The sequence below is a fragment of the Macaca mulatta genome, chromosome 18, assembly GCF_049350105.2.
Source record: "Macaca mulatta isolate MMU2019108-1 chromosome 18, T2T-MMU8v2.0, whole genome shotgun sequence".
NCBI classification, from domain to species: domain Eukaryota; kingdom Metazoa; phylum Chordata; class Mammalia; order Primates; family Cercopithecidae; genus Macaca; species Macaca mulatta.
The window spans coordinates 56,279,138-56,297,117 of NC_133423.1; the positions used below are offsets into that span (position 1 = coordinate 56,279,138).

At 42.2% G+C, this 17,980-nt stretch overlaps 1 protein-coding gene across 4 annotated transcripts in view; it reads right to left on the reverse strand.

Annotated features, from left to right (window-relative positions):
* The window catches only part of MOCOS (molybdenum cofactor sulfurase), a 61,325-nt gene that overhangs the window by 13,273 nt on the left and 30,072 nt on the right, over positions 1 to 17,980 (reverse strand). For all 4 annotated transcript variants that reach the window (XR_013408165.1, XR_013408164.1, XM_015121844.3 and 1 more), the window contains 4 exons: positions 17,100 to 17,262; positions 9,096 to 9,174; positions 6,823 to 6,947; positions 1,360 to 1,465 (listed from right to left, as the gene is read on the reverse strand). Coding sequence is in view for 2 of the 4 variants with exons in the window: in XM_015121844.3 (XP_014977330.3) it covers positions 1,360 to 1,465; positions 6,823 to 6,947; positions 9,096 to 9,174; positions 17,100 to 17,262 (473 nt within the window). In the remaining 2 variants the exon portion in view is untranslated. The remainder of the gene's footprint in view (positions 1 to 1,359; positions 1,466 to 6,822; positions 6,948 to 9,095; positions 9,175 to 17,099; positions 17,263 to 17,980) is intronic.

Here is a 17,980-nt window from a genome sequence, read left to right on the forward strand (position 1 = left end):
AAAGGGTTAGCACTTTTCCAGTCCTGAAATCCTTTGATTCTGGATCAACTCTCTGGGTTATAAACCCTCAGTTTGGGCTTCGTAAAAGGGCATGTTTTATGTCCAAAAGCTATCATGGTTAACATGTTCATGACAGTCTCTCAAATTTGCAAATAACACACAGAGAAATACCTAGCAGGGGACCCTCGCTCTGCTCTTGAACCACCTGCCCAGCAGGCCTGCCCTGCTAGAAACTAGATGGTAGGGAATGTGGGCCCTCCTGGTAGGAACCGGGGTTGCAGCAAGCCTGTCCCCACCTCCTGTCTTTCTACACCAAGAACCCCAAAAAACTGCATACCTACTTTTTCCAGGACTCTGGATGCCTGAGGAAAAGGGTCCCTCAGTGCCAGGAGAACTCAGTGAATACCCAGAGAACATGCGACTGCATCATACTTTTGCTCCCAAAGACAGCAAGCTGGGCCACAGTATGAGAATGATGTTGTATGTTTTCAACAACGGCTAGAAACAAGAATGACTACAAATAGCCCACCCTGCAGAGGTGGAGGAGGTGGCCTTAGTCAGCTTTATTAAGCTGTATTTTTATGTCTTTGCAAATATATATGTGTGTGTACTTGACCACATGGCACATGACAGTCACAGCGCGGTTAGGGGTGAGCCACTAACACAACACTCATCTCTGGCCTGTGGACCAGGAATGAGGAGACCGTCCCAGTCATCCTGTGGCATGAGAGCTGGGTGATCTTTCCTTATTGCCTGGCTACGTTGGAACTTCAGTTTGCTCTAATGAACAACGAGAGGGTTGGCCCAACCATGACCCTTTCTGGACCTGACCTCTTAACACTGTTAGGGTCCTTGGGAAGGCATCAGGTGGGAGTGGGCAGGGAGGGGTGCTGGTTCCATCTGTGGCACATCTTTCAAGTAAAGCGTGCCTGCAGTTACAACTTTAAAAGGTTTCATAACCACTCTTTTTTAGCCTTTAAAATGACTGTGTGAAGTAGGGCAGAGATCCTCGGGGACAGGGGACAGTGGGAGGGTGGACAATAAAAGTTGGCCAAATGGTGGCAGTTCAATTAAAACAAACATTAAAAAATTGAATGATTAAAAAGTGAGAGCTAGGGATTCTCCATTAATCATCTTGAGGATATCAAAAATGCTCTTTGTAAGATAAAAGATAACCCTCTATAAAGATGAATGGAAGCTGGATGAAAGGTCCTGCTTACTTCTCAGGGCCTCAGTTTCTCATCTGTAAATGAAGCCGGGCTGAACTCTCAGATCTCTCCTCCCCAGGTGGGGGCCAGGCCCTGCTCCCAGTGGCAAATGGTTATGCTTGTCTGCTAGTCCCGAGGTATGAGGTCTTACCTGGTGTTTAGTTGCTGGTGAAGTTCCAAAATACTTGATGTGTTGATCAGCAGATACTGTGCCTCGTTCACCAGAGAAAGGGTGGCCATTGTACCAGGAAGTTGATCTGAAAATGATGGAGTATTTAAGAGAAGAGTTGCTTTCTCAGAATGCCAGTGAATCATGTTTCCATAGACTTGTATTTTTTTTAAAAGGTAGAGACTATTTCTACAAGGGAAAAAAAGTGACGCCCTGGCAATAATAAAAATATCCTAAGTATGGTGCATATGTCTCAATAAAGAGGGAAAAGGAGATCCCAGAATACTCTGTTTAAAATAACCTGGAGAAAATAACAATAAGGGCTGGGCACAGTGGCTCAGCTCTTTGGGAGGCTGAGGTGGGAGGATTACATGAAGCCAGGAGTTCGACACCATCCTGGCCAACAAGGTGAAACCCTGTCTCTACTAAAAATACAAAAATTAGCCAGGCGTGGTGGTCCACACCTGTAATCCCTACTACTCGGGAAGCTGAGGCAGGAGAATCGCTTGAATCCGTGAGGCGGAGGTTTCAGTGAGCCGAGGTCACACCGCACACTGCACTCTAGCCTGGGTGACACAGCAAGACTCTGCCACAAAAATATTTAGAAAATTTAAAAAATAAAACAAAAAATGCTGAGATGAAATTGTTCCAGCAAATTAGACTTGGAGGCAAGACTTGGAGGAGGAGGGGTGATGGCAGGTGCGTCCTTCCCCAGGATAGGACGGAGCAAGGCAGAGAGCCTTGGTGAGGGCAAAAGGCCCAGGGAGAGCTTCTGAATCTAATCAGGGAAAAGCTGTTTGCCCTTGGGCAAGTGCCAGATATTGACTTTCGAAATAGATAGTAGATGTTTAAAACTACTAAAAGGGAAGGCCAGGTGCGGTGGCTCAGGCCTGTAATCCCAGCACTTTGGGAGGCCGAGGCGGGCAGATCACCTGAGGTCGGGAATTTGAGACCAGCCTGACCGACATGAAGAAACCTCGTCTCTAGTAAAAATACAAAATTAGCTGGACGCGGTGGCACATGCCTTTAATCTTAGCTACTCAGGAGGCTGAGGTAGGAGGATCTCTTGAACTTGGGAGACAAAGGTTGCAGTGAGCTGAGATTATGCCATTGCACTCCAGCCTGAACAACAAGAGTGAAACTCCATCTCAGCAACAACGGCGAAACTCTGTCTTAAAAAAAAAAAAAAAACTACTAAAAGGGGGACGAAACTATTGAAAGAAAATATTAAGTGTATTCAGAATAGCTGGCACCCTATCACCCAGCTGCCATCTCCCTTTGGCAGGCGCAGCATCACTATCATTATAGATGAAAAGGTTTGCCTGGGCCAGGACCTACTGAGCTGTCTCCAAATCAGGTGTGTGGACCCCAGAGTAGATGCAAACGGATACTTTTGAGAGAATTACCCTCCAGATCTGCCACTTGCATATATGCTCTTTGCTAAAATGGCTCTGCCAGAGAAGGGAGGTGTAATGCCAGCGCTGTCCACAAAGACCCTTCCTCTTTCACAGAGGAAAGGCCAAGGTCTCCTAAGGCACACTCCCTCAGGGACCAACAACCTCCAGGGTAGAAGACAAAAGCCCCAGTCGAAACCCTGGAGTCTGAGCTGAGAAAATAAAAGGCTCTAAAGCCTGTGTGAATGATCCTCCTGTAGGCCAGATGGATTCCAATTATTTGCTGTCCACAAAACCGCAGGACCTAATTAAGTTGTCAAGTGACAGATGATGAAAGGCATTTCAATCTTAGAGACCAGTGCTTCGGTCACATACTTCAGAAGAAATGTTTGAGTGACAGTGCACTAACGAAACCCCTTTCCGTAGCCCTTTATTTAAGCTTCTCAGAAGAGACCCGAGGCTGAACACCAGCTATTCTGGCCATGAGTGACAGTCATTCATAGGAGTGGGAACCAATGGCAGGGTGCCCAGCCACCTCATTAAGAGACTTATTTTTGCTAATTTTTTTCTTATGTTTAATAATTATTTTTCAAAATTTATAATATCCTTAGGTTGCTTTGATCAACTATGTACTACTAAAAATTACGGGCTGGGTGCAGAGGCTCATGCCTGTAGTCCCAGCACTTTGGGAGGCCAAGGTGGGAGGATTACTTGAGCTCAAAAGTTTGAGACCAGCCTGGGCAACATGGGAGAAACCTCATCTCTATTAAAAAAAAAAAAAAAAAAAAATTAAAAAAAAAACTCAATCCAGAAGAAATTTTCTAGCACTTAAACTCTCACAATCACAGTAAACTTTAAAAAATGTTTATCCATGTCAATTTATATACACATTTTAATTTCACAGAAGTATGATAGGGTAGTAGTCAATAAAAGATTTCCAAGTACAGAATATAGAACACTAAGATCAAATTCTGTTGAGGACATGGAAAGGAAATACAAGTTGAAGAAGGAAAGGGAAAGAAATAAAAGACTGACCACTAAAAGATAGTTCATTTATATATATATATAATATATATGAAAAGGAAAGAAAGAAAACTGACCATTAAAGGACAGTTTGTTCTCTCTCTCTCTCTCTCTCTTTCTATATATATTTACACACACACACACACACACACACAATGTATTTTGTAATGAATACTCATGAGATTCAAATTGCTATGGTTTAAAAAAATGCTACAGTATTGAGATTCTATTGGCTATGTTGAAAAGAATAATGTACAAGTTTAAATTTAAAATGACAATGTTTACAATATGCTGGAAATCATATCCTTTGTAGCTGTTTAAACTATTTTCAAAATTTAGATGACAATGTAAAAATGTATGAATGAGGAATCTAGTTTTTAAAAATCCTTCTAAAGTATACCAACTCAAAAAAACTGTTTCAAGACCAGTGACTGAGACTGCCAGAGAACATGGCACCCTAAGGGGCATCCTCTAAGTATAAGTAGTCACAAGCTGACACTCCCTGATTCTGCATCGTGCAGGGAGCAGGAAGACAAGCTTTCTTCTTTCCTCTGCACCCACCACCTTCGTTCCACCAAGGCCCCATCTCCCACCAGGACAGTCCCGGCTGCCGCCCACCTGTGCCTTTACTGCCTGAGTTTCCCACTCAATGCAGCCCCCTCGCCAAGTCAGGGCTGACTTTCTAACATAAGCAGTGTTATGAAGCTTCTCAGCTTAGAATCCTCCGGTGAGTCCCGCAGCCACAGATAAAGTACTACTGACTCCTAAGTAGCACACTCGCCCCTTCTTCCCATCTGTCCCCTATCACTCCCCTGCTCACATCTGACCCTCTAAACCCTTCTCTGAGCCCATGAATGCCAAGCCCTGCCACACTGCTCCCCGGTAACCAACCCGCCTCTGTCTGCTTGAAAAACTCCTACTCTCCTTTTAAGACGCAGCTCCAAACTCACCTCCTCCCTGAAGCCCTCTGTGACTCATTCCAGGTGTAGAGGATTCTGCCCTTTATGTAAACCTTTATTACATCTCTTACATTGTAGTATCGCTGTCTGCTGGTGATTGATCTCACCTACTGAGACCCCAAAGGACCAGGACTAAGGCTTAATGATCTCAGCCAACCTCCTGAAAACCCAGCAAATCCCAGGTAGGCCATGGGTGCTATGAATAATTGGCACTTAGAGATTTCACTGCTGCTCTCTTCTCCAGATAATTTACAAGGGTGGCGTGCAGGTCCTGACAAACCCCACTCCTTTCATGTCTCTACCCCCTGGAAATGCCTATTTCTCTCTCCCCTTTCATCGTGTCTCTAAGCTTATCCATAGCCCAAACACCACCATCGACCTTCAATAAAATGAGTATAAATCTATTCCCCTTTTCTATCACACAGCAACTCAAATTCTTAACAGCTTATGGCATGAAAAATCATCAGAACTTGAAAAAGTCTAAGTACATTACATCCTTTGACTCCTCTCTATAGCATACACTTTTAGGGATTTATAGGTTAAACTATGGAGAGCTGCCTTAGACCCAGTTTTCAGTCCATATATAGTCAAATGCTATTAGTTTGGTTTATTTATTTTATGTTTTAGAAACATAAAACATAAAATATTACTGTCGGCCAGGCTGGAGTGCAGTGGTGTGATGATAATTCACTGCAGCCTCGAATTCCTGGGTTCAAAAGATCCTCCCATCTTAGTCTCCCAAGCAGCTAGGACTACAGGTGCCTGCCACCATACCTAGTAATTTTTTAATTCTTTTTGAGACAGAGTCTCACTTTGTTACCCAGGTTGGAGTACAGTGGTGTGATCTCAACTCACTGCAACCTCCACCTCCCAGCCTCAAATGATCCTCCCACCTCAGTCTCCCAAGTAGCTGGGACTATAGGCATGCACCACCATACCTGGCTAGTATTTGTATTTTTTGAAGAGATGGGGTTTCATAATTTTTGTATCTTATTTTGCAGATACAGGGTCTTGCTATGTTGCCCAGGCTGGTCTTGAACTCCTGGGCTTAACAAATCCTCCCTCCTGGCCCCCCAAAGTGCTGGGATTACAGGTGTGAGCTACCACGCCCAAACTCTAAATGCTATTTCGATTACAAACTAGTTCCTCTGGGAACTGATCACTAGGCCAGGTAATACATGAACAAACTGGTAATCATTCATTCATTCGTCTAGCCATTTATTGAGCAACTATACGCCAGGTGCTATTTTAAGCATGGGGGGACAGCACTGAAGAAAACAAGCAACAATCCCTATCCTCATAGAGCTTACATCTTCTAAAAGGAAAACAGAACAAACTAAGTGAGCAAAATATATAGTCAGAAAGATGTGGGGAAAAAAAGTGCCACCGAGAAAAATGAGGCAGGGAAGGTTGCTACGTTGCTGCAGATTCAGGTACAGGGTGCTGTTCTGAAGAGGGTTGCCAACCAGTCTTCCCTAAGGAGGTGACATTTGAGCAGACACAGGAGAATGATCTTTTCTGCACATCTGGGACTGTTAACTTTAAAAGTACTTTCATCTCTACTGCCTCACTTCATTCTAACAATGGTTTATGGTGGGAAAAATTGCCGAAACTTATAAAAGTCTGAGGAGCTGAGGTCTATAGAAGTTGAAGCACCATGGGGTTCAAGGATTTACCAAGGTCACACCATTGTTTGGTGTTAGAGCTAAAAGCTAGCAAGCCAGATTTCCTTGCTTCCAGATCCAATCTGAGGACATAGCAAGCTATTAGGGTTTTTATCTAATACAACTGGATTAATTGTGATTTTTGAACATGCAGGAGTAAGGCTGAATGTTTGGGCAGAGGCTGGGCAGCTGGCTTTATGCCCTCCTCAGCCTCCTTAAGAGGATCCTGGAGCCCACTTCTCCTGCTGACCTGGGGCTACTGCAGCAGGTTTCTGCTAAAGGCTGACCACCCCTGCTTTCCATACATGAGCAAGTCACCCATAAGTGCAGTTCATGTGCTGTTTTGATGTGTGCAAGGGTAAACCAGGGTTCCTGTCCTCTAAGAACCAATTCAAAATGTAATACCTTTTCCATGTTTCTTCTTTGCATTCCTTTGAAAGTTTGAACTTTGTCTGATCAAATGACAAGGACGGCCAAAAAATGTGGACAACCAGCTTGAAATTTTTTCTCCACAGTCATAAGTATTTACTCTGGCAAAAGAGAGAGAGAAAGGGTGAACTCTTACAGCGTATTTATTTAAATAATAATCTAAATTGCAAAAAGTTAGATTACAAAATGAAATGAAACAAAACATTGCATGAGTCCTGAAGAGAAGGCAGCCTGAAGTGTCAGATGCTGCAAGGAGATTTCCAAGGCAGGAAGACCTGCCATCTGGGGCTTGTGTGAAGCTTTCAGACCAAATAAAAAGCTTAAACATTTCTCCTGGAAAGACCTTTTTACTATTAATTATTGACACAGAGAACCACAAAGCTTAGAATTTGGGAACTTCCAAAGTGATATATTGCTTTCAGAAGCCCTTGAACCCAGAAATGTGTCCTATTTTTTCACCATGGGCCTGATTGAAATATTTTCTCTCACATGGACTGACATGTTTGGTTTGTAAAATGAACACTGTGCCTGTGAGTTACAGATATAAGTACTGCATTTATCAATCTGGTGTTTGAAAACTCAAGAATCCTCTAGAATTTTGTTATCCAAAATTTATTGTTCTGACTGAAAATGTGCTAAATGGATGTGTAAGTTGGTAACATTGGTGCAAGTACTGGCGAGAAGATGTAGAGTGTGCTTCACTCTTTATCCTACAAGGTGGGGACCAGTGCCCAGGATGCTCCACTGTGTCAAGCACAATCATCACATCATCACCTTTGTGCTTTCCTGGGGGTATAGCCCTTCACACTCCCAGAGTGATCCTCTGCCTATCATCCACAGCACTAATGACTGGGGTCCAACTTGGATGTGGCTTTAGCATTTAACATACCATTTCCTGCCTTGCATGATAGCATATGTTCAGGGCAGTGCACAAAGATGTGCAATATGGTTTGATACCATGCAGTATCACCATCTACCGAGCACAGACCTACCCACTAATGAGTGCATTGTGTTAACTGGTAGGCAATCAGCACTTTGAAAGCTTTTTATTATACATAAATATTTAGTGAAGTGTTACACAGTTAACTGTTTTAGTATGTGGGTGGGGATGAAAGGGGAATTGGTTGGGGCTTAAGATAGGATAAATTTCCCAAGATTGGAAAATTTGCTATTCCACATGTATTCAGGTACAGATAAGATTAGATAAAAAGGGATGCAGACATTTGATTTGTTCAATAAAAAGACTTAGAAACATGTACAATCAATAAACAAAATAGCAATGCTAGTACATTCAACCCCACTTTACATTTCCTAGAATTCAGTAGATGATTTATCATCAGCAACCCAGATTAGATAATAACCTATAACATGGGTATATAATCTATGAGTTATCACCTGAAAGCTAGACTTTAGAAACCTGAGAGATGTCTTGATAACCCCCTCACCCCCAGCCTCCTTATCCAATCATCAGCTAGTTCAGGTTATTCTATTTCCAGAATATATACCTGCAGCTTCCTGACTTTCTCTCTGACCCTGGTCCAAGCCTCCATCTTGTCTCACTTGTGTTGCTAACACAGGTGCTTATGTGGCCTTCCTGCTTGCACCCCTTCCCCCTTCCAGCCACTCCACAGGCACCAGCCCGTCTTCTCAACATGCAAATTAGGTATTTTCCCTCCCCATTAAGCCTCCTCTGGAGTGTGGCAATGCCCTCCAGACTGTTCCTTCTGCATCACCTTGTCTTCCCACCCCACACCGTCCTCTTGACACTGTCCCAGGCTCTGACGGGAACAACATGGGCATTCTAGTGGGAGGGACTAAAGATCAATAAACAGATATATATTAACTTGGAAACAACAAAGGCAAAGGAGATGAATACAACAGGGGAAATGGAGAGGGAAGGACTGGTTTCTGTGGGTAGTCATGTGGCCCTCTGAGAAAGGGGCTTTTGAGCAGACACCTGTTGGAGTTGAAACTGACAGAGGTGAGAGAACAAGCCCTGTGGAGGTATAACTAGGGGAATAGCACCAGGCAGAGGGAACAGCAAGTGTAAAGACCTGAGAAGGGAGCATGCTTGGGAGGTTTGAAGACCAAAGAGCCAAGAGTGTAGTTAGAGAGAAGCATGCGAGGGAGAAATGGGCAGCAACTAGACTGAAGGGTAGCAGAGGATAGACTGCATAGGGCATTACTCTTTTCCCCTCTTTGTCAGCCTGTCAATAAAGCTGAGATTTTCACCTGCTTCAGAGTCTCACCTGTCAGCACAGACCCTGCTTTGGCGAATCTGAGTCTGTTCACTATTTTCCTCAAGAGGCACCTCTATAGGCTCCATCCCTAATGAACAAAGGTTAAAAACAAATTTAACATTGTGTAAAAACAACAGCTACTTGACTTCAAAATATACTACAAAGCTATAGTAACCAAAACAGCATGGTACTGACATAAAAATAGACATATAGACCAATGTGACAGAACCAAAATATAAATCCACACATTTACAGTCAACTGATTTCTGAACTGGAGCAAGAAGAATTCTCTTCAATAAATGATGCTGGAAAAAGTAGATTACCATATGCAGAAGAACAAAACTAGACCCCTATCTTTCACCATATACACAAATCAACTCAAAATGAATTAGAGACTGAAATATAAGACCCAAAACTATTAAACTACTAGAAGAAGACATCGGGGAACTGCTTCAGGACATTGGTCTGGACAAAGAATTTTTGGATAAGACCTCAAAAGCATCAGCCACAAAAGCCAAAATAGAGAACTAGAATTACAGCAAACTAAAAAGCTTCTGTACAACAAAGGGAAACAACAGAATGAAGAGACAACCAACAGAATGAGAGGAAATGTTTGCAAAACATCCATCCAGCAAGGGTTAATAACCAAATATATAAGGAAATCAACAACTCAACAGTGAAAAAAAAACCAAGTAATTCAATTTTTTTAATGAGCAAATAATCTGAATAGATATTTCTTGAACGAAGACATGCAAATGGCTAATCGATACATTTTTTTAAATGTTCAACATCACTAATCATCAGGGGAATGCAAACAAAACCACAATGAGACCTTACCCCAGTTAGAATGGCTATTATCAGAATGACAAATAAATAACAAATGCTGTTGAGGATGCAGAGAAAGGGGAACTCTTACACACTGTTGGTGGGAATGTGAATTAGTATAGCCATCATGGAAAAGACTACTGGGGTTCTTCAGAAAACTAAAAATAAAAATACCATATGATCCAGCAATCCCACTTCTGGGTATTTATCCAAAGGAAAGGAAAATCAGAGGAAAAAAAGAATGGTGGATAGGAGACAGGACTAATGTACAGCTCCCAGTTAGATGGACAGAACAGCATGTAGAGACTCACGCTGTGAACTTTTGCTCCACGAACCACTGCAGGAACATACCAGGAAAACTGATAAAATTCACAGACACTTTGAAAGAAGCAGCTTGCTGCTCCAAACACCACAAGATAGCCAAAACTTTGAGTTCCCAAAGAGTGAGAAGGCAAGAAGTTGGCCTCTGAACACACACCCCCATTGAGGAACCTGAAAATCCAGATCACAAGAGAAGGATTTAACCTTACCTAGAGATGAAATGGATTTAGGGAGCCAAGTGAAATATAAAAGTAGAAGAAGCAGTGGGAAGCGCCCTGTAGGGACTCCCGGTCCCCAGCCTGAACCCCAGGAAAGCCATTCCTGGACTTATCTCACAGGGGTCCTTGGGGAAGGGAAGGCAGCCAGTGGAAATGGGGAGGGGCCACAGGGTGAAGGAAGTTCCTAGCTTGACTTTGTAATAATTTTAACTGAGCACAAACTTTCCTAAGTAGAATCCAGAGGAGGAGACAAAAGGGAAGTAAAGATACAAGCGTAGAAGCTGCAGCCATTGGTCCTGACTGGCAGGGAGGAGCAAGGCCTGAGAGCCCTGCTTGCTTTCTCAGCAGGGGGCTTGTAACCTGGGGCAAGATCTCGGCCCTGCTTACCAGATGCCTGTACCGAAACCTCAGCGCAGCTGGGGAGGCACAGTGGGAGTGAGACTGACCTGGCTGCCTGTGTGGGAGCTGGGTGAGGTCTGTCACTGCCAGCTTTCCCCCATGTCTCTGGAGACCTATTTGACACAGCAGAAATGGCCAAAATTTCCCTGGGAACATAACTCCATTCGTCTGAGAACCAGCCCCCCACCCCCAGAGTGGCCACAGCAAGTCCTGCCCAAGGAGAGTATGATCTCAGACCCACCTAACCTGCCTCCACCTGATGGTTTTTCTCTACTTGACCTGATAGCCAAAGACAAAAGATATGATCTCTTGGGAGCTCTGTGGCCCTGTTCATTATCTGAGAAACCCAAGTACCTATCCTAGCCAAGGCAGGGCAAGATTATATCCCCCTTCTACTGCTGCAGCTGGTGTTCTCTTGAAAGCACCACCTTCTGGCTGGAGGCCAACGAACTCAAGCCATTACAGCAACTCATAAGACAACAACTCTGCTCCAAAGAAGGAGAAAACAACAGCTCATTCCACCACCTGCAACACCCTGGCTAACCAGAGGTCCTGAGTCTGTCCATGTGACAACTTCACTGCTAACATAACCAGCATTCAAGAAAACCAGCGCACTAAACAAAACTACAACCAAGGACTAAAACCAATGCACTAAAACAAAACTACAACGAAGGACTCCCACAGAGTCCGCTTTACTCCCCTGACACCTTCACTAGAGCAGGTGCTGTTATCCATGGCTGGAAGACCTGAATGTGAATCACATCACAGGACTCTTCGCAGACAGTTCTTAGCACCACCCTGGAGCCCCAGAGTTCTGCTGAGTGGCTAGAACCAGAAGGGCAATAACAATCAGTGCAGTCTGGCATTTTAGAAGCCGTATCCATACAGGAAGGAGGAGAGCACAACATCAAGAGAGCACCCCTGGGACAAAAGAATGTGAATAACAGCCCTTGAGTTCCATATCTTCCCACTGAAACAGTCTATCCAAATGAGAAGTAACCAGGAAAGTCATTTTGGTAATATGACAAAACAAGGTTCTATAACACCATCAAAAGATCATTCTAGCTCTCCAGCAATGGATCTAAACCAAGAGGAAATATCTGAATTGCCAGAAAAAGAATTCAGAAGATTGACTATTAAGCTACTTAAGGAGGCACCAGAGAAAGGTGAAAACTATTTTAAAGAAATTTTTTAAAATACAGGATATGGATGAAAAAGTCTCTAGAGAAATAGATATCATAAATAAAAGATGATCACAACTTCCAGAAATGAAAGACACACTTAGAGAAATGCAAAATACACTGGAAAGTTTCAGCAATAGTATTGAAAAAGTAGAAGAAAGAACTTCAGAACCCAAAGACAAGGCTTTCAAATTAACCCAATCCAACAAAGACAAATACAAAATAATTTTAAAAAATGAACAAAGACTCCATGAAATTTTGGATGATTTTAAATGACCAAACATAAGAATAATTGGTGTCCCTGAGGAATAAGAGAACTCTAAAACTTTGGAAAACCTATTTGAGGAAATAATCTAGGAAAACTTCTCTGGTCTCACTAGAGATCTAGGCATCCACATATAAAAAGCTCAAAGAATACCTGGGAAATTCATTGCAAAAAGATTATCACCTAGGCACATAGTCATCAGGTTAGCTAAAGTCAAGATGAAGGAAAGAATCTAAAGAACTGTGAGGCCAGAGCATCAGTAACCCAAAAGGAAAACCTAGTAAATTAACAGCAGATTTCTCAGCAGAAATCTTGCAAGTCAGAAAGGATTGGAGTCCTATCTTCAGCCTCCTTAAACAAAATAATTATCAGCCAAGAATTTTGCATCCAGCAAAACAAAGCTTCATAAATGAAGGAGAGATAAAGTCTTTTTTAGAGAAACAAATACTGACAGAATTTGTGACTAACAATCCAGCACTACAAAAAAAAAAAAATGGTAAAAGAAGTCCTAATCAAAATACCATCATCATTATTCACAGAACTAGAAAAAAAAATCCTAAAATTTATATGGAAACAAAAAAACAGCCCATTTAGCCAAAGCAAGACTAAGCAAAAAGAACAAATCTGAAGGCATCACATTACCCAACTTCAAACTATACTACAAGGCTATTTTTACCAAAACAGCATGGCACTGGTATTAAAAAGCAGGCACACAGACCAATGGTACAGAATAAAGAACCCAGAAATAAAGCCAAATACTTACAGCCAACTGATTTTTGACAAAGCAAATGGAAACAAAGTGGGGAAAGGACACTGTATTCAACAAATGGTGCGGAGATAACTGGCAAGTCACATGTAAAAACATGAAAATGGATCCTCATCTCTCACCTTCTACAAAAATCAACTGAAGATGGATCAAAGACTTAAATCTAAGACATGAAACCATAAAAGTCTTAGAAGGTAACATTGGAAAAACCCTTCTAGATATTGGGGTAAGCAAAGAATTCATGACCAAAAACCCAAAAGTAAATGCAACAAAAACAAAGATAAATAGATGGGACCTAATTTAAAAAGCTTCTGCATAGCGAAAGAAACACTCAGAAGAGTAAAGAGACAATCCACAAAGTGAGAGGGAATATTTGCAAACCATGCATCTGACAAAGGACTAATTTCCAGAATCTATAAGGACCTCAAACAAATCAACAACAAATAATCTCATCAAAAATTGGGCTAAGGACATAAATGGAAAATTTTCAAGAGAAGACATACAAATGGCCAACAAACATGAGAAAATGCTCATCATTACTAATTATCAGGGAAATGCAAATCAAAACCACAATGTAATACCATCTTACTCCTGCAAGAATGGCCACAATTTAAAAATTGAAAAATAATTGATGCTGGCATAGATGTGGTGAAAAGGGAATACTTTATCCTGCTGGTGGGAATGTAAACTATTAAAACCACTATGGAAAACAATATGGAGTTTCCTTAAAGAACTAAAAGTAGAACTACCATTTGATCCAGCAACCCTACTACTGGGTATCTACCCAGAGGAAAAGAAGTCATTATACAAAAAAGACACTTGCACACATATGTTTATAGCAGCACAATTCACAATTGCAAAAATACGGAAACATGGAGAGATCTCATCTTTTTTTTAACTTTTAAGTTCCGGGGTACAAGTGCAGGTTTCTTACATAGGTAAACTTGTGTTATGGGGGTTTGTTATACAGATTATTTCATCACCTGGGTATTAAGCCTAATATTCATTAGTTATTTTTCCTGATCCTCCCCATCCTCCCACCCTCCACCCTCCTGTAGGTCTCAGTGTCTATTGTTCCCTTCTATGTGTCCATGTGTTCTCATCATTTAGCTCCCATTTATAAGTGAGAACATGTATTTTGTTTTCTGTTCCTGTGCTGATTTGCTAAGGTTAATGGCCTCCAGCTTCATCTATGTCCCTGAAAAAGACATGATCTCATTCTTTTTTATGGCTGCATAGTATTCCATGGTGTATATGTACCACATAACATAAACAAACAGTAAACAACAGTAAACAAACAAATAAAAAACCAAATAACCTAATTTAAAAATGGGTTAGTGGCCAGGCGCAGTGGCTCATGCCTGTAATCCCAGCACTTTGGGAGGCTGAGGCGGGCAAATCACGAGGTCAGGAGATCGAGACCATCCTGGCTAACACGGTGAAACCCCGTCTCTACTAAAAATACGAAAATTAGCCAGGCATGGTGGCAGGCGCCTGCAGTCCCAGCTACTCGGAAGGCTGAGGCAGGAGAATGGTGTGAACCTGGGAGGCGGAGTTTGCAGTGAGCCGAGATAGTGTCACTGCACTCCAGCCTGGGCGACAGAGCGAGACTCCATCTCAAAAAAAAAAAACAAAAAAAAACAGGTTAAAGATCTGAATAGGTATTTCTCCAAAGAAGATGTACTAATGGTCAATGTGTATATGGAAAATGCTTAACATCACTAACAATCAGGGAAATGCAAGTTAAAATCAAAATGAGATATCACTCTACACCTGTCAAGATGGCTACTGTCAAAAGAAAATAAACAAACAAAAGACAGTAAGTGTTGGTGAGAATGTGGAAAAACATGAGCCCTTGCAACCACTGGTAGGTATGCAAAAATTTTCAGTTAATATGAAAAACAATATTGAGATTCCTTAGAAAATTAAAAATAGAACTACCATATGATCCAGTGATCCCACTTCTGGGTACTTATCCAAAATAATTTCAATCAGAATGCTGAAGAGATATTAGCACTCCCAATGTTCATTGCAGCTCTATTTCCAATAGCCAAGATATGGATACAATCTAAATGACCATTAAGAGATGAGTAAAGTAAATGTGGTATAGTCATTCTATTGAATACTACTCAATCTTAAAAGAGATTCTGCAATATGTGACAACAGACAATTTTAAAAACTGGGATACTGGGGCCGGCACAGTGGCTTATGCTTATAATCCCAGCACTTTGGGAGGTCAAGGTGGGCAGATCACCTGAGGTTGGGAGTTCAAGACCAGCCTGACCAACATGGAGAAACCCTGTCTCTACTAAAAACACAAAATTAGGCAGGCGTGGTGCTGCCTGCCTGCAATCCCAGCTACTCGGGAGGCTGAGGCAGGAGAATTGCTTGAACCCAGGAGGCAGAGTCTGCAGTGAGCAGAGATCATGTCATTGCACTCTAGCCTGGACGACAAAAGCAAAACTCCATCTCAAAAAAAAAAAAAAAAAAAAGTGGGGGGGCGTGGGATATCAAGACTCATTCTCTAACCCTAATAATAACACTGGCCTCTTGGTTCAAGGAAAAATAAACCACGGGAACAGAATAGAACACTTACAGCCAAGAAACACAATCATGAATATGTGGAAATGTTATATATCACAAAAGTACAACTACAAGTTAGGGAGGAAATGGGAATGTCCTACAAATGGTAAGTGGGATGGGGAAGGAGGAGGAGTGAGACTCAGGAGAGATCCACAGGAAATTTCTGCTGTATCTGTAATGTTTTTTATCTTTTTTAAAGCCAGCACCACAACTGCTATGTAATGTTTTATGTATGTATTGTGTGTGTATGTATGTATGTATATATGTATGCATGTTTAAAAAGAAAAAGGAAGAGGAGGAGGAGGAGGACCTAAAGGAAATGTGGCCAAATGTTAAGATTTGCTAAAATTGAACGCTGTAATTGTGCATTATTCTTTACTATCTGTGCTGCCCAACACTGTAGCATAGCTACACGTAGCTATTTAAATTAATTAAAATCAAGTAAAATTTAAAATTCAGTTCTAGTGTCCCACTAGCCACATTTCAATAGTCACATGTGACTGGTGGCCACTAAACTGGACAAGGTATAGTTTGAACATTTTCATCATCACAGAAAGTTCTACTGAACAGAGCGGGCCTATACTTTTCTATAGGTTTGATCATTCATATCATTCATAATAAAAATCAACAAGGATAAATTAAAGCCTGCAGTATACATGATGAGTGAAGAAAATAAAGGAAACTTAAGTAAAAAGGATATCATCTCATTCATATCAAGTGTATACCTCTTTGAGACATCATCATCCTCTGTCGCCCAGGCTGGAGTGCAGTGGTGTGATCTGGGTTCACTGCAACCTCCACCTCCAGGGCTCAAGCAATTCTCCTGCCTCAGCCTCCCGAGTACCTGAGTAGCTGGGATCACAGGTACATGCCACCATGCCCAACTTCTTTTCGTAGTTTTGTATTTTTAGTAGAGAAGGGGTTTCATCATGTTGGCCAGTCTGGTCTCAAACTTTTGACCTCGAGTGATCTGCCCACCTTGGCCTTCCAAAGGGCTGGGATTACAGGTGTAAGCCACTGCACCTGGCCCCTCTTTACTGTCTGATTGGACTGTCAGATCTTTATCTCTCCCGAAATTTCCCAAAACCAAAGGGGAACAAACTCTTTGTTGCATTTCCTAGACACTATTTCCCTTACTTTCAGGTTATTTTACCCAGTTTTTCCCTTGAGACAAGGTCTTGCTCTGTCGCCCAGGCCGGAATGCAGTGGCACGATCTCAGTTCACTGCACCTTCCACCTCCCGGGTTCAAGTGATTCTTGTGCCTCAGTCTCCTGAGTAGCTGGGATTACAGGCACGTGCCACCACACCCAGGATAATTTTTATTTTTTTATAGAGACGAGGTTTCACTGTATTGTCCAGGCTGTTGGGTTATTCTAACGTTTGGTAGAGCATTTCATATGAGTATAAAAACTGCTCTCAGGAGCGGCTCTGTGAAAATGAAGTGGTTTTCCCACCTTTGGCTTTGATGACCATGATCCTTTGCTGCAGGTCGATGAAGGGCTGGATCAGGCAGAGCCGCGGTTCCTGCTTCTGACTCAGGCAAACACCGTTGTGATTCACAACCATCCAGCTCCGGTCATATAGCAGCCCTTGGTTTCCTACAGGCCACCTGGTCACCTAAACAAAAAGGTAGATGTGTCTTAGGCCAGGGCTTCCCAAAGATGGTCTTCACCTATTTGTACAGTGGCTACACAAACACAGATGGACTTCATGAATTCAGCACCTACTCTGGAAGTAAGAAAGGGAGGAAGAGAAGAAACTAAAACAAAGAGGACAATGCAAAGGAGATGACATGGGAGCTGGATATCTCCCATTCAGCCTCCAGGTCCACACTCCACCCTTCTCCACTTCAAGCCATGTTTTAAGTAGGTAATGTTTTAAGTAGGTAACTTTTAACAAATGTTAAGATTTGAGTACAAGAGTGCAGTGAAAAGCAAGCCTCCTTTCCCAGCTGGCTCCAGCCGTTGCTCTTTTTTTTTTTTTTTTTTTTTCTGTTGTTTTGTTTGTTTGTTTTAAGACGGAATCTTGCTCTGTTGCCCAGGCTGGAGTGTAGTGAGTGGTGCAGTCTCGGCTCACTGAAACCTCTGCTTCCTGGGCTTAAGCTATTCTCCTGTCTCAGCCTCCTGAGTAGCTGGGATTACAGGCACCTGCCACCATGCCCGGCTAATTTTTGTATTTTAAGTAAAGACAGGGTTTCACCATGTTAGCCAGGCTGGTCTCAAACTCCTGACCTCCAGGAGACACATCCCATTCATTTGCCCCAATGTTGGTGACGTCAACTTTTGTCACTTGGTTAACATGGGGTCTATTAGGTTTCTCCATTGTAAAATTCATC